This window comes from Gekko japonicus, unplaced genomic scaffold (assembly GCF_001447785.1).
Source record: "Gekko japonicus isolate JY-2015 unplaced genomic scaffold, Gekko_japonicus_V1.1 scaffold2305, whole genome shotgun sequence".
Lineage (NCBI taxonomy): Eukaryota > Metazoa > Chordata > Lepidosauria > Squamata > Gekkonidae > Gekko > Gekko japonicus.
Window position 1 is genome coordinate 227,221 of NW_015169247.1, and position 12,849 is coordinate 240,069.

Consider the following 12,849-nt stretch of genomic DNA (forward strand, 5'->3'; position numbering starts at 1 on the left):
GGGGGTGGGGCTTGTTGCATGTGCCCACCCCCTGGGCTCTTTACTGCCGGAGCTCCGCTCCTGTGTGCTCCTGCGGGAAATGACCCCTGATCATAATATGCAGGTTCACTCCTCAAAGGGGAGATTGTGCTCCCACTATCGTTTATATTTTGATTTGAGGGTGCATCGACTGTATTGTATTTTTAAGGCACTGTAACCTGCCCAGGAGAACTGAATTGCTAGTAGGATTGCCAGACCCCCTGGTGGAGGCAGTGTCCCCCCCCCTGCCAGGCCCCACCTCCCCGTCACCGATCTGCTGGCTGGCAGGGGAGGAACTTACCCTCAAAAAGAGGGAGATAACATCCGACATGCAGTGACATGTCGACATCACTGCCCATGTGACCCGGAAGTGACGACATCATGTCCGGGACATTGGGGCAACGCTCTGGTATTTGGGCAAAAACTCTATGGTAGAAGCAAAATTTACCATAGATTTTTTTTCTCAAATACCAGAGCATCGCCCCGACATACTGGACATGATGACGTCACTTCCAGGTCATGGGGATAATGACATGGACACGTTGCTGTACATCGGATGGGTCTCCCTGCTGCTCCTGGTAAGTCCTCCCCATCCCCTGCTGGTTGCCAGGAGGGACCCGGCAACCCTCATTTCTAGGCGGTATGGAAATATTTTAGGCAAACCCAGTGGGACGGGGCAATGGCATTTGCTATCTCTTGATTTAGCCCTGGAACCAATGTTCCCTCTAAGCTGAGTTACTGTGAGCTAGCTCACGGTTTTTGAGCCTCCGGCTCACACATTTTTGTCTTCGCTCAGGAAGGATGGCTCCAGAGCAAACCAATTTATGCAGTAGCCAAATCACCTGCTCACAACTTTAATGCCAGTAGCTCACAAAGTAGAATTTTTGCTCATAAGACTCCATAGCTTAGAGGGAACATTGTCTGGAACCCCAACCTTACATTTAAAAAAAATAGGAATGTGCTACCTTAGAAGACATCAACACAGTCATTTCTGTTATCACTTTGGTGTTTTTGCATGATTTTCTGCGGAGCCCAGCTGAATTCTACCTTTCAAGTGCTTGGTTTTCAGCATTTCTTCTTTAGACTCCACAGGTGTGTTTACTAAATGCAGGTTAATTTTATCTATACAAACCTCTATCACTGCACGCAGTGTAATTTTAACTATGCCATAACGTTACACCCAGTGTAAATTTAACCTAGAAACGGGCGTTTTAATAAGGGGAAATGTGACTCATGAAGGTTTGCCGTTGCCCACGCCAAGAGGATGCCAGAAGCATCGGACAGGGCCTTGGCCAATGGAAACAACCCCAACCTCTTGCTCTGCAGATTTGCCAACAAATAATTGTGGGGTTCCAAGATGTCGGTGCGGCCCAGAAACTGGTCAAGGCCAGGGGTCATTTCCTGCAGGAGCGCACAGGAGCGGAGCTCCGGCAGTAAAGAGCCCAGGGGGCGGGCACATGCAACAAGCCCCACCCCCCTACTCCCAGCAGCCCTCAGTCAGAGCAAGAAGCAGCCAGGTAATTTGCAGAGGCCCTCACCGGTCCAAAACAGACCCAAGTTTTTTCAGGTGCAAGCTCTCCCTCCTCTGTGAGGACAGATCTGCACGTTCCCTCCCCGCAATAGCTAGCAATCCAAAACAGTCCAGTGGAGCCTGAGCGCTGGGTGTTGCCTTCTGACACACTTCCGGTGATGTCAGGGGGTGTGGCATATGCAAATAAGTTATGCTGCTAATGAGCTCCTGCACCTCTTTTTCTACGAAATGACCCCTGGTCAAGGCCTTTTGATGCTTGACTGGCAAACCAAAATGGCACCCAGATCAGACTAAAACGATAATGAACGAAACGATTAGGCATTCTCTGCTCTTAAATGGTATTGACAAGCCACTTTGTCTTGACCAGGGGGAAGGTCAGCCCTGCAACAGCCCAGAAAGCTATATGACTGAGCCAGAGGATCTGGGACTAAAGAACCAGACCACAGCCAGGTCACTCTAGAATCAGGGGCGACCAAACTTGCTTTAACGTAAGAGCCACATAGACTAAACGTCAGATGTTTGAGAGCCACAAGAGATAAACAAATATGACACGTTTTTACTGGGAGATATGCAAATTTGCTTTTTGATTAACACTAAATGAGGCTGCCAAAAATAAAAACAAAAGGGGTAAAAACAGATATTAATAATGGTATTTATTCGTCCAATGATATTTATCTGTTTGCTAATGATATATATTTGTCGGAGAGAGAGAGAGGTGGAAAGAAAGAAAGTGGAAAGAAAGCAACTAGAGGGGGGGAGGGGGGAGGTGGAAAGAAAGCAACTTTAAATGTGTGCTCCAAGCCCCCCCTCCCGCCACCCCCATGCCAACTGGCTTGGCTTGGAAAAGGGATTTAAAGAGACAGATTCCTACTCCAAGCCAGCTGGTGGGCATAAAGAGCCAAATGCCTTCTCTAAGCTGGCATTTAAAGTTGCTTTCTTTCTCTGCCCCCCTCCAGCTGACCCAGGGAGGGGAACACTGGCTGGGGAAGGGAAAACCAATCGGGGAGGCAGGCCTCCCCTTCGCTTCCCCAGCTGCCCTGCTGGGAGCCACACAATATGTGCGAAAGAGCCGCATGCGGCTCCTGAGCCGCAGTTTGGCCACCCCTGCTCTAGAAGGAGCCTTTACTACGGGTAGAGAAGGCCTGAGCAGAGAAATGAATATCATATACACACAGTTAAAACTGGTGGGTATTTATCCCACCCTTTATCAAACGAGCTCGGGGCGGTACAGTTCTGCCTTCACCCATTTTATCCTCACAATAATCCTTTGAGGTAGGATGAGCTGGACGAGTGCGGCTGACCCAGGGTCACCCGGTGAGCTTTAAGGCAGTCTAGGGATTTCAACCTGGGTCTCCCAGATTGTGGGCAAAGCTCTACACTGCACAAGGTCCCCCTAGGCTTCCAGAAAGAAGTCTAGCAAACTTCCATTCGTTGAGGAAGTTCACAGGGGAGTAGGAGTTCTCCCACTGGAGACAATGGCTGCTTTGGAGGGTGGATTCTACAACATTATACCCTGCTGAGGTCCCTCCCTTTCCCAAATCCTGCCCTCCACAGGCTCCACCCCTCTCCAGGTATTTCCCAACCCAGAGCTTCCAACCCTGCCCGGGAGACAGAACTGCTTGGATTCCTGTATAAATTGTCCTCTAACTGCACACACTCCTTGCCAAGATATTCCCAGGCTCCTTGTAATCAAACAGTGAATCAGCCTTATTGAAGTAAACAGGAACCTTGAGAGAACACACACACAACAGTGGAGCAAAAGCTCCCTTTTAAACTATCCCGGGCTGGTGTAGCCACGCCCTAGGATCGTTAAGGACCAATGACATTACAAGGATAACATCCAATCCGATTCGTTCCCTCACAAACACTTTTCTGCCTTCTGATTGGTTACATTCCTACAATAGCTTTCCAGCTTACAATCCTTGTCCTAGCCTTAAGCTTTACGTGAGATGTTATACAGATAAGACAGAGCACTTACCATGAAAGTGGCAGAGCTCCACCACCACCCCCGACCCTGGCTTGGCCTATGCAACTGACTGTGGTCCTTATCCACACACATCTTGTAGTGGCTAATACCATACTCAGCACTTCACACTTAATTGCTCACTGGAGCAAGAGGCAGTTCAAAGTACCCCAGGAGATACCACTTTTGGGTCCGCAGAGAGCACCCATTCGGAAACAGCAACCCCCATTGCAGGAGGCTTTGCTTAGAACCTCCATTTTGTCCCTCATGGCAGCCATTTTGTGACTGGTTCTGCCTCCCATGGCAGCCATTTTGTGGTGGCACCCACTACCCTTGATCAAAATTCCAGAGGTGCCCGTAGGCTCAACACATTTGGGGATCCTTCCTTTAGTTCTTCTTGTACTGCCTGTCGTTGGTATCTGACAAAGGGGAGGAGGAGGAAGATTTATACCCTGCCCTTCACGCGGACTCTCAGAGCGGCTTACAATCTCCTATCCCTTCCCCTCCCCACAACAGACACCTGTGAGGTAGGCGGGGCTGAGAGAGCTCTCCTGAGAACTGCTCTTGAGAGAACTGCTCCGAGAGAAATTGTGACTGACCCAAGGTCACACCAGCAGCTGCATGTGGAGGAGTGGGGAATCAAACCCGGTTCTCCCAGATTAGAGCCCGCGCTCCTAACCACCACAACACTCTGGTTCTCCAAAGAGAACTTTGACTCTTAAAAGTGTATATCCCCAAAACCTTGCCGTCCTCTAAGATGAGACCGGACTTGGACCTATCTGCCTGTCGTTGGGCTTCCCTGGGAATAAAATAGATTTCAGAAAGCCCAGTCTGCCTCTCAGTTTGGTCGTTGTGGCACATTCAAGTGGACCCGTTGGCATCTGTCAGCCAAGCAAAAGGATTCTAACCAGGAATGATTCAGCGTTTGCAAAAAGCAGGCATTAAAAATCCAACTTCCCTCGTTCGCAATGCCTATTCACTTTCAAGCTGAGCACATCATAGGTCGGGTTGCTGGCCCTGGGACAGGAAATTCCTGGGATTTGGGGGACAGAGCCTGGAGAGGGTGGGGTTTCAGGAGAGGAGGGGGCCTCGGTGGAGTATATAAGGCCATAGAGCTGACTGCCACTTTCTCCAGGAGAACTGATCTCTGTCCTCTGGAGACCAGTTGTGATTCCGGGAGATCTCCAGCCCGCACCTGAAGGTCTGGCATCCCCATGAGCACCTTGGCGGTTTATCCACAATCCAAAGCGAACAGTGTCTTGAGCCGTGTTGTGTCTGGGCAGAGGCAGCGATGGACAGAGCAACCCCCGTTTGACACAGTTTACCGGCTCGCTGGAAGCATGCGTGTCCCCAGGTCACCGTTGGGTTGGTCACGTATCATTCAGTCTCACCAACACTATCGTCTGCGCGGCCTTTTTGCTGGGTGCAGGTGGTGGCATTTATCAGTCAGCGGCACTGATTGCCCTGGCACGTGCTCAGAACTTCCCGAAACGGATTATGGTCCCCCAGGCAACGGTGCAAGGCCCTATTCATGCGTAGCACAAACACCGCACTCTTGGCTTTGGGAACCGGGCAAGACTGGAGCACTGCAGCTTCATTCCAACCCTCATGACATTTCCCCCGGGGCAGCAGGATTGTTCTGATGGAGGCTGAAGACAATGGGCAGTGTCCTGCCAGCTTTTCCACTGGTGAAAAAGTGAGGGGAGGGCTTCAGATGGAGTAGGGTTGCCAGGTCCCCCCTGGCCATTGGCAGGGGATTGGGGGGGCAGGGTTGCCAGATACAGGTTGGGAGACTCCTGGAGATTTGGGGATTTGTCGGGCCAGGTCATTTGTGCCATAAAATGTAATGCCAGCTACCAGAGATATAAACTGTATAAAAGACAGCAGCTGGTAAGCTCCAAGTCGGTGTATCCTCACTGCAGGGCCTCATGGGCTGGGAGGGGGGGTGCAAAGGAAAATCCATATGGGCAGGCTGGACAGCCAGCGGTATAGCACTGGGCAGACACTCCCATGCTGCTTGACTGCTGCAGACAAGGTTGTTCTGCCATGCTGAAGCCACAATTGGAGGGGCTCCGCCCACTCCCCCCCAAGAAGTCTCCTGTTCCCTCCCTTGCACTAGTTGCTTGCAGGCCATATAAGAGGCCTGGACGGGCCGGTTCTGGCCCCCGGGCCTTATGTTTGACACCCCTGCAGTAGGGTTTCCAAGGCAAGAGATGTTCAGAGGTCGTTTGCCATGGCCTGCTTCTGCCTTGTGACACTGGTATTCCTTGCTGGTCTCCCATCCAGGGCTGATCCTGCTTAGTTCCAGAGATCTGATGAGACTGAGCTATCCTGGGCTATAAAATTTATTTTTTCTGTTTTCACTGTTTATTTTTTTACTACCTCAAAACTAAAAAATATATGCCCAGGGAACAGCATTTTGCAACTCTTTCGTCTGTTGCCTTGGGGATATTTGCCACAGGCATTTCTACTGCTAATTTTCATAAGTATACCAAATATTATAATTCTATCTGTTGTTATGAGCAATGTGTTTTATACTGTTAAATCAGTAAAATAAGTATAGATTTGGTAAGAAAGTATTGCATATATTTCAAGCTCCCAAAAAATTCATTTTTCCCCCCATGGGGTGGAAAAGCCCCTCTTCCCTTGTATGGCTTCAAGATTTCTGGAAATTTTACATCTCCGCAGGTACCCGTCCATCCTGCCCGTCCATCCTGCAGGGACTCAGACCTGCTGCTTTATTATATTTATATCTGTGTTTCTAATTGCGGTAATCTCACCTGAGGAGTCCATCTTTGGTTGCCAAACGAGATAAAAATGCACTAAGCAAATAAAATTCCAGGACGGAAAAACTAGATATGCAGTTGTGCCATATTTATGTAATCGTCTCGAACGTGCTTCGAAATTCTCCAGCAAAGACGGGAAATGTAAGTTGGTCTGTGCAGCGAGATAAAGAGCCGAGCTGGAACTTTTTAAACAAGCTGCACTGAAAGGAATCCCTCCTGCCGGGTAGCGGTTAAAGAACATGCTACATAAAAATCTTGCGGCGCCTTAGAAGCCGTTGGGACAGAAGCATTTGTGGACCAAAGCCCGCTTTTATTAGATGTTCATGAACCTCACAAGGAGAGTGGGAGAGCAAAGCCGTAAAAGCTTCTGCCTCAATATCTCAGCTGGGTAGCTGCGTTTGCCTGTGCTGGCAGAACCAAATTCGAGTCCAGTGGCACCTTGAAGACTGACAATATTTTCCAGAGTCATGAGTCAAAGCTCACTTCCTCCCATATCTGCTATCTCATTTAAGACTCTCCTGGAGTCAAATGTCGTTCTGCCGCAATCTTTGAAGCGCCACAAGACTCTTTAATATTCCTTTTACCTGAAAAGAAGTGTCACAAGTCAAGGCCGTGGTCTGGTGTCTTTCCTGTCCGTGTCAACAAGCCTTGCGTTAGAACCTCTCTGGATGGGGCCCAAACCCTCTAAGCAGTTCTTTTTTTAAAAGCCAGAAGACTTCAATAGCATTTAGAAAACGAAATTCCATGACTAAATATACTTCTACGGAGAAAAAAGAAAATGGAGCAAATGAGAAGTCTTGGGAACTGTAACCACAACAATCAAACAAGCCCACGCACTGTCAGAATCCGCGTGATGGATGAGATCCTACAGCTCTGTTCCTCAAATGGTGGCGCCTTTGGTGTCTTTTGACAGAGGAAGGTGCCACCATTACTGGAAAAAATCCGCAAGACCCAACCCAATGTATTAATACTCCCCTCAGTTATTATCCCTAAGTTGTTATCTTCTTTAGCGGCCCCGTTGTTTGCCAAGTGAAAAGAATACACAGGCTAAAACCCCAATTCTTTCCCTGTTCATTTTCTCCTCACGTTCTTCTTCCCGCTTCTAGAAGCTTCCCCATGTCTCCCAGTTTTGCCCCCACCACCACCTCTGCTTCTGGATGGAAGAACTGCAGGAATTTCTGCCCACTCTGCTTTAATTTAAAAGACTGACAATTTCAGGCATATACTCACAGTCTGTTTTTCATTAAAAGTTTTCCTTTTTACACTTCTGCTTAACCCTGGGGGGGGGTATTATTTTTTGCTTTCTTTCTTTTGGGATTTGCCCTTTCTAGAGGGAATGTCATCCCCGCTCTTGCCCCCGGGGAAAATCACAGGCCCGTAAGATGAAGCGGAAACTCCACGGAGGGGAGATAACGTGGCTCCTGACAAGTTTTGTTCATTCCGCTGGAAAAAAAATAAATTCAAATGCACTTTGAAAGAATCATTGCCTAATTGAGCCAAGTGTGCTAAAATAGCACACACACACACACAAAAACTTTTCAAAACCACAAACCGATCTAATTTCCCCCTCACCCTCTCAGTGCAGCCAATTCTTTTTACCTTTTCAGAATCCCTACTTCAAATAATTTAAGTCCGACGTTGCTGGAATCATTTTCACATCTTTCATTTATTTTGGCCACGTCTGTGAAAATATCAGCATGACCATCTGTTTCTGTGCAGTGCCAACGCATTATATAAATTGCCAGCATAACTCGACGTTTATGAACCAAAAAAAAGACCAAATTAGGAATTCGCAAATTAGCAACTGCCACTTCCGACTATGAGCGCGGAATATGCCACACCGTGCCCTGAGTGACAATTTTGCTCATCCCAGCAGGTTCCCTTGTCTCTGGTCCCTCAATTAAGGGCCGTCTACGTAACAATGTGGGCTTTGGGGGGGGGTTGTTTGCTATTCAGAATTTATGGAACATCCTCCTTGAAGAAGTCAGGAAGGCTCCTTCCCCCACCCCTATTTTTCAGCAAGGCCATCAAGCAGAAGAAGAAGAAGAGAAGAAGAGATTGGATTTATACCCCGCCCTTCACTACCCAAAGGTGTCTCAGAGCGGCTGACAAACTCCTTTCCCTTCCCCTCCCCACAACAGACACCCTGGGTAGGTGGGGCTGAGAGAGCTCTGACCGAGACTGCTCTTTTTCAAGAACACCTCTTATCAGAACTACGGCTTGCCCAGGGTCATCCAGAGAGAAGAGAGAGGAGATTGGATTTATACCCTGCCCTTCACTACCCAAAGGTGTCTCAGAGCGGCTTACAAACTCCTTTCCCTTCCCCTCCCCACAACAGACACCCTGTGAGGTAGGTGGGGCTGAGAGAGCTCTGACAGGGACTGCTCTTTTTCAAGGACAGCTCTTATCAGAGCTATGGCTTGCCCAAGGTCATCCAGCCACGTGGAGGAGTGGGGAATCAAACCCGGTTCTCCCAGATTAGAGTCCGCGCACTTAACCACTACACCAAATTGAAGTTATTTCACAGAGCTTTGGAGGCAGTAATTGGGGCGGGGGACATGAAATGTTTTCTGTCTGTTTATAGGGTGTTCCTGTATTTTTTTTTCTATATTGGCTATTTTTGTGTGATTAAAACAGATCTGATGTCCACTATATTCACTAGAAACCCTCAGTGATACGTGGAACTGCCTCTGTTCCTTCTCTCTTCTGCCCTCAGGTTTCTGTTTGTCAGTCTACTCTTACTCTACATTCATTGATTCTGAGCTTTCTGCCTCTTAACTTCCCCGTCTCCTAAGACCTCTTCCAACTCCTCAGCCTACTCCAAAAAGCTACTGTTTTCCCTAGAGCCTGTGAGGCTGAATTTCAGCCAAAGGGACTATTTGTTCTTCTCACACAGTAGATGGACCACACTCATTCTTACAGCTTTGTTCATTACAAAATTGGAATATCCATGAACATTCGGTGCCACCCCACCAGCTCAGTGAATCAGCATGAGATGCTTCACTGGGGCAAGCGCATCAGAGAGCACAACTGATATCTATGGAAACTGAAGATCCATCTCTCACAGATTTTAATGGATGTGGACTGCATCCTTGACGTGCAGTCCAAAATCACTTTTTATTGTGACACAAGTTCTTTTGCTATCGAAGCCTACAGATCACAAATTAAACACCAATTTGTATTTCCTTTGAAGCAAACAGTTTAATTTTTTTTTTTAAGCATGCTGTTTGATGAAACTGAAAGTTTTGGGAATGGCCAGTGAGAACAAAACACAAGGCAAAAAGGATTGAAAAGTAAATGCTTTACAGATCACAGCCATCAGGGCCTTTTTTGTAGAAAAAATCCAGCAGGGACTCATTAGCATAATAGGCCACACCCAACAGTCTACAGATCACAAATTAAACACCAATCTGTATTTCCTTTGAAGCAAACAGTTTAATTTTTTTTAAAGCATGCTGTTTGATGAAACTGAAAGCTTTGGGAATGGCAAGTGAGAACAAAACACAAGGCAAAAAGGATTGAAAAGTAAATGCTTTACAGATCACAGCCATAATTGTGAATGTCACAGCAAAACCCTACTGTACCTAACCTCTGGGTACCAAAATGTGAAACACTGGTTGCCTGGTTATTTTCTGTATTGTTGGATTGTATTACTCTGTACCATATGGTTATGACCCATTGGTCTGTGAGCATGAAGTATAGAATAAAAGAAATAAAGGAAAATGTGAGACGCAACTTGCATTTGAGTGGCATAGCTGACCAGCTACTCTTCCCTGTGCACACTCACACAGTCACACATAGAATCTCATCTATAGTTTGTTACAAATCTAAACCCCAAAAAATTATCTGCATCAACACTGTAGGCCTAAAGGGAATCGTTTTCCTTCATCCCAAATTCGTTGATCCCGAACTTTCTTGTACATAACGCTGTGAACAGTTAAATGTACCAAAACCCCTTGAAGCGTACAGCCCTTCAGTGCACACCTTTGAGCCAGCTGAGCGGGAAATTCCGCTGCACGAGCCCTATTGAAACGACTGAGAGCTCTTGGGAAGGTTTTATAGCACGTCAACAGGGCTCATGCAGGACATCCTGGCGGATCGTACCCTTTGTGCTGCATTCCCATTCATTTCAGGAAGATGCAAATGGGCTACGCTTTTCCTGGACTGCACTTAATTGTTTGGATGAAGAACCGGATGATAAAGAGGGCTCAGTAGGGATACCATCCTCCAGGTGGGACCTGGGGATCCTCCAGAGTTACAGCTCATCTCCAGACTACAGAGATCCGTTCCCCTGGAGAAAATGCATCCTTTGGAGGGAGGACTCTATGGCATTGTACCCCACTGAGGTCCCTGTCCTCCCCAGGCTCCATCCCCAAACCTCCAGGAGCTTCCCGGGATCCGGCAACCCGACCCCCCCCCCCAATCCGCTGCCGGTGGCCAGGGGGGACCTGGCAACTCTAGAGGGCTGTGAAATCATGGCAGTTGTTTTAATGCTATATGAAATACAGTCGCCTGAGTAGTTCATGTTTCCCTCTAGCTCACAAGGTCTGGGTCCTGACTGAATTGCACCCAAGGATTAGCCAAAGCACAGGCTTCCTGCCACCCACTCCAGATTTTACAAGCATCCTTCAGGCTGGTCTTGGTAAACACGGAGGCGCATGAAAGCCCACGAACACACCTGGGGCGCCACTAGGCCGAAAGCAGCTTTGGCCATGCTATTTTTTGGAAAGACCAGCACAGGAAATCCCCAAATCCTAACCTTAAGCATTTGGATTCTTATTTTGACATTCTAGAGTGAATTTTTTTAAAGACCCATGAGCTGTTTTTGCATTGTCTATTATTGGCTTTCCAGATCTCTCGGAGCGAGAGATGTGGGCCATGTTTTTTCTTACTTTAATAGGTAAAAGAGGTAAAGCTAAAGGTTCCCTTGCTCGAAAGCCAGTCGAATCCGACTCTAGGGTTGCGGTGCTCATCTCCGTTTCAAAGCTGAAGAGCCAGTGCTGTCCGAAGACGTTTCCGTGGTCATGTGGCCGGCATGACTAAACACCAAGGCGCACGGAGCGCTGTTCCCTTCCCACCGAAGTCTACTCTGTATCAGAAGCACAGGTTGCCCTGATTGGCTGTAGCACTATGCTGCCTCAGAAACACAGCTTGCTTTGATTGGCTATAGCACTGCACTGCCTCAGGAGCACACGGAGCTCTGATTGGCTGTAGCACTGCCCTGTCTCAGAAATACAGGTCACTCTCGTTAATTGTAGCAGTACCCTGCCTCAAGAATACTGGCCACTCTGACTGGCTGTAGCACTACGCTGCTTCAGAAGTGCAGGAAGAGGCATAGCCAGCAGTAGGGCATTGGGGGCAATGCCCCCTCCTCAGCCTGCAGTGCCCCCCAACACCAACACCTCCTGCCAGGGTGGCCTCCAAAAGTTCTCGGGCGTCTGCATGCTGCGGGTGACCAGCTCCAGCAAAGGCTGAGCACCACGGTCAACGGTGGCCTCACCGCACTCAGGCTGGAGCGCTTGGCCAGGTGGCATGCTTGCATGGCCATGCCCAGCTCAGCCTAGCCTACCACACCGCAAGGAGCTGGGAGCAGGCTCAGCTTGCGCCCCCTCCCCAGCCTGCAGTGCCCCCCCCCCCAAAACCAACGCCTCCTGCCAGGGTGGCCTCAAAATGTTCTCGGGCTTCTGCATGCTGCAGGTGACCAGCTCCAGCAAAGGCTGAGCACCACATCAACGCTGGCCTCACCGCACTCAGGCTGGAGCGCTTGGCCAGGTGGCACGCTTGCATGGCCGTGCCCAGCTCGGCCTAGCCTACCACATCGCAAGGAGCTGGGAGCAGGCTCGGCTTGCTTGGGCTGGGCTAGGGGGCAGCGGCTGGTGTTGCTATGGCTGAGGCGCTCACGGGAAGGCAACAGCACTGCCGCCACCACTGCCAGGATCAGCTGCCCTGGGCGAGAAGGCTGGCCGTGCTGCAGCCATTGGGGCAGCCTGCCTGGCATGAGTGACTCGGCTTGCTCTCTCCAGCAGGCCGGCGGGGCTCTCCTCCCGTTGGTGGCAAGGAAGGATCAACAGGAGGAAGCGAAGGTCTTTTGCGAGCCTTTCCTTGCGGCTCGGTAGTCTGTGGCCAGGGATCCAGGGTGCCTTCCCTGCCCAGTGGTGATGTGGGACCAGCGGTGCTGTACGGGGCAGGCAGGAGGAAGCAGTAGGTAGAGCCGGTGAAGAGCTACTCCTCTCCCTCTCCACACTCCCCCTCCCTCCCCTGCTCCATTTAATTAAATAGTAAGATAGGCACATTTTATCATATGTGGTGGTTATGTGATGTTTCAAAAAACTTCTGGAAATGGGTACATTGTATAATGGAAAAAATAGTAAGATGTAACACCCCCTTTACTCCAGAATGGCTATTGTTAAATATTTTTCCGAAAGAATTTGAGGAAACGGATAGATGCCTGATTGTATACATGTCAACGGCGGTAAGGATATTATATGCCAAATACTGGAAGAATCAAGAAACACCAACTAAACAGGAATATATTAATAAACTTTTAGAAG

The 12,849-nt window shown here is 48.9% G+C and overlaps 1 protein-coding gene across 1 annotated transcript in view; it reads right to left on the minus strand.

Annotated features, from left to right (window-relative positions):
• Window positions 1–12,849, minus strand: part of TBX15 (T-box 15) — a 162,755-nt gene that overhangs the window by 120,494 nt on the left and 29,412 nt on the right. Inside the window, exon 6 of the mRNA XM_015416481.1 lies at window positions 12,113–12,244. Within this exon, the coding sequence (XP_015271967.1) occupies window positions 12,113–12,244 (132 nt within the window). The remainder of the gene's footprint in view (window positions 1–12,112; window positions 12,245–12,849) is intronic.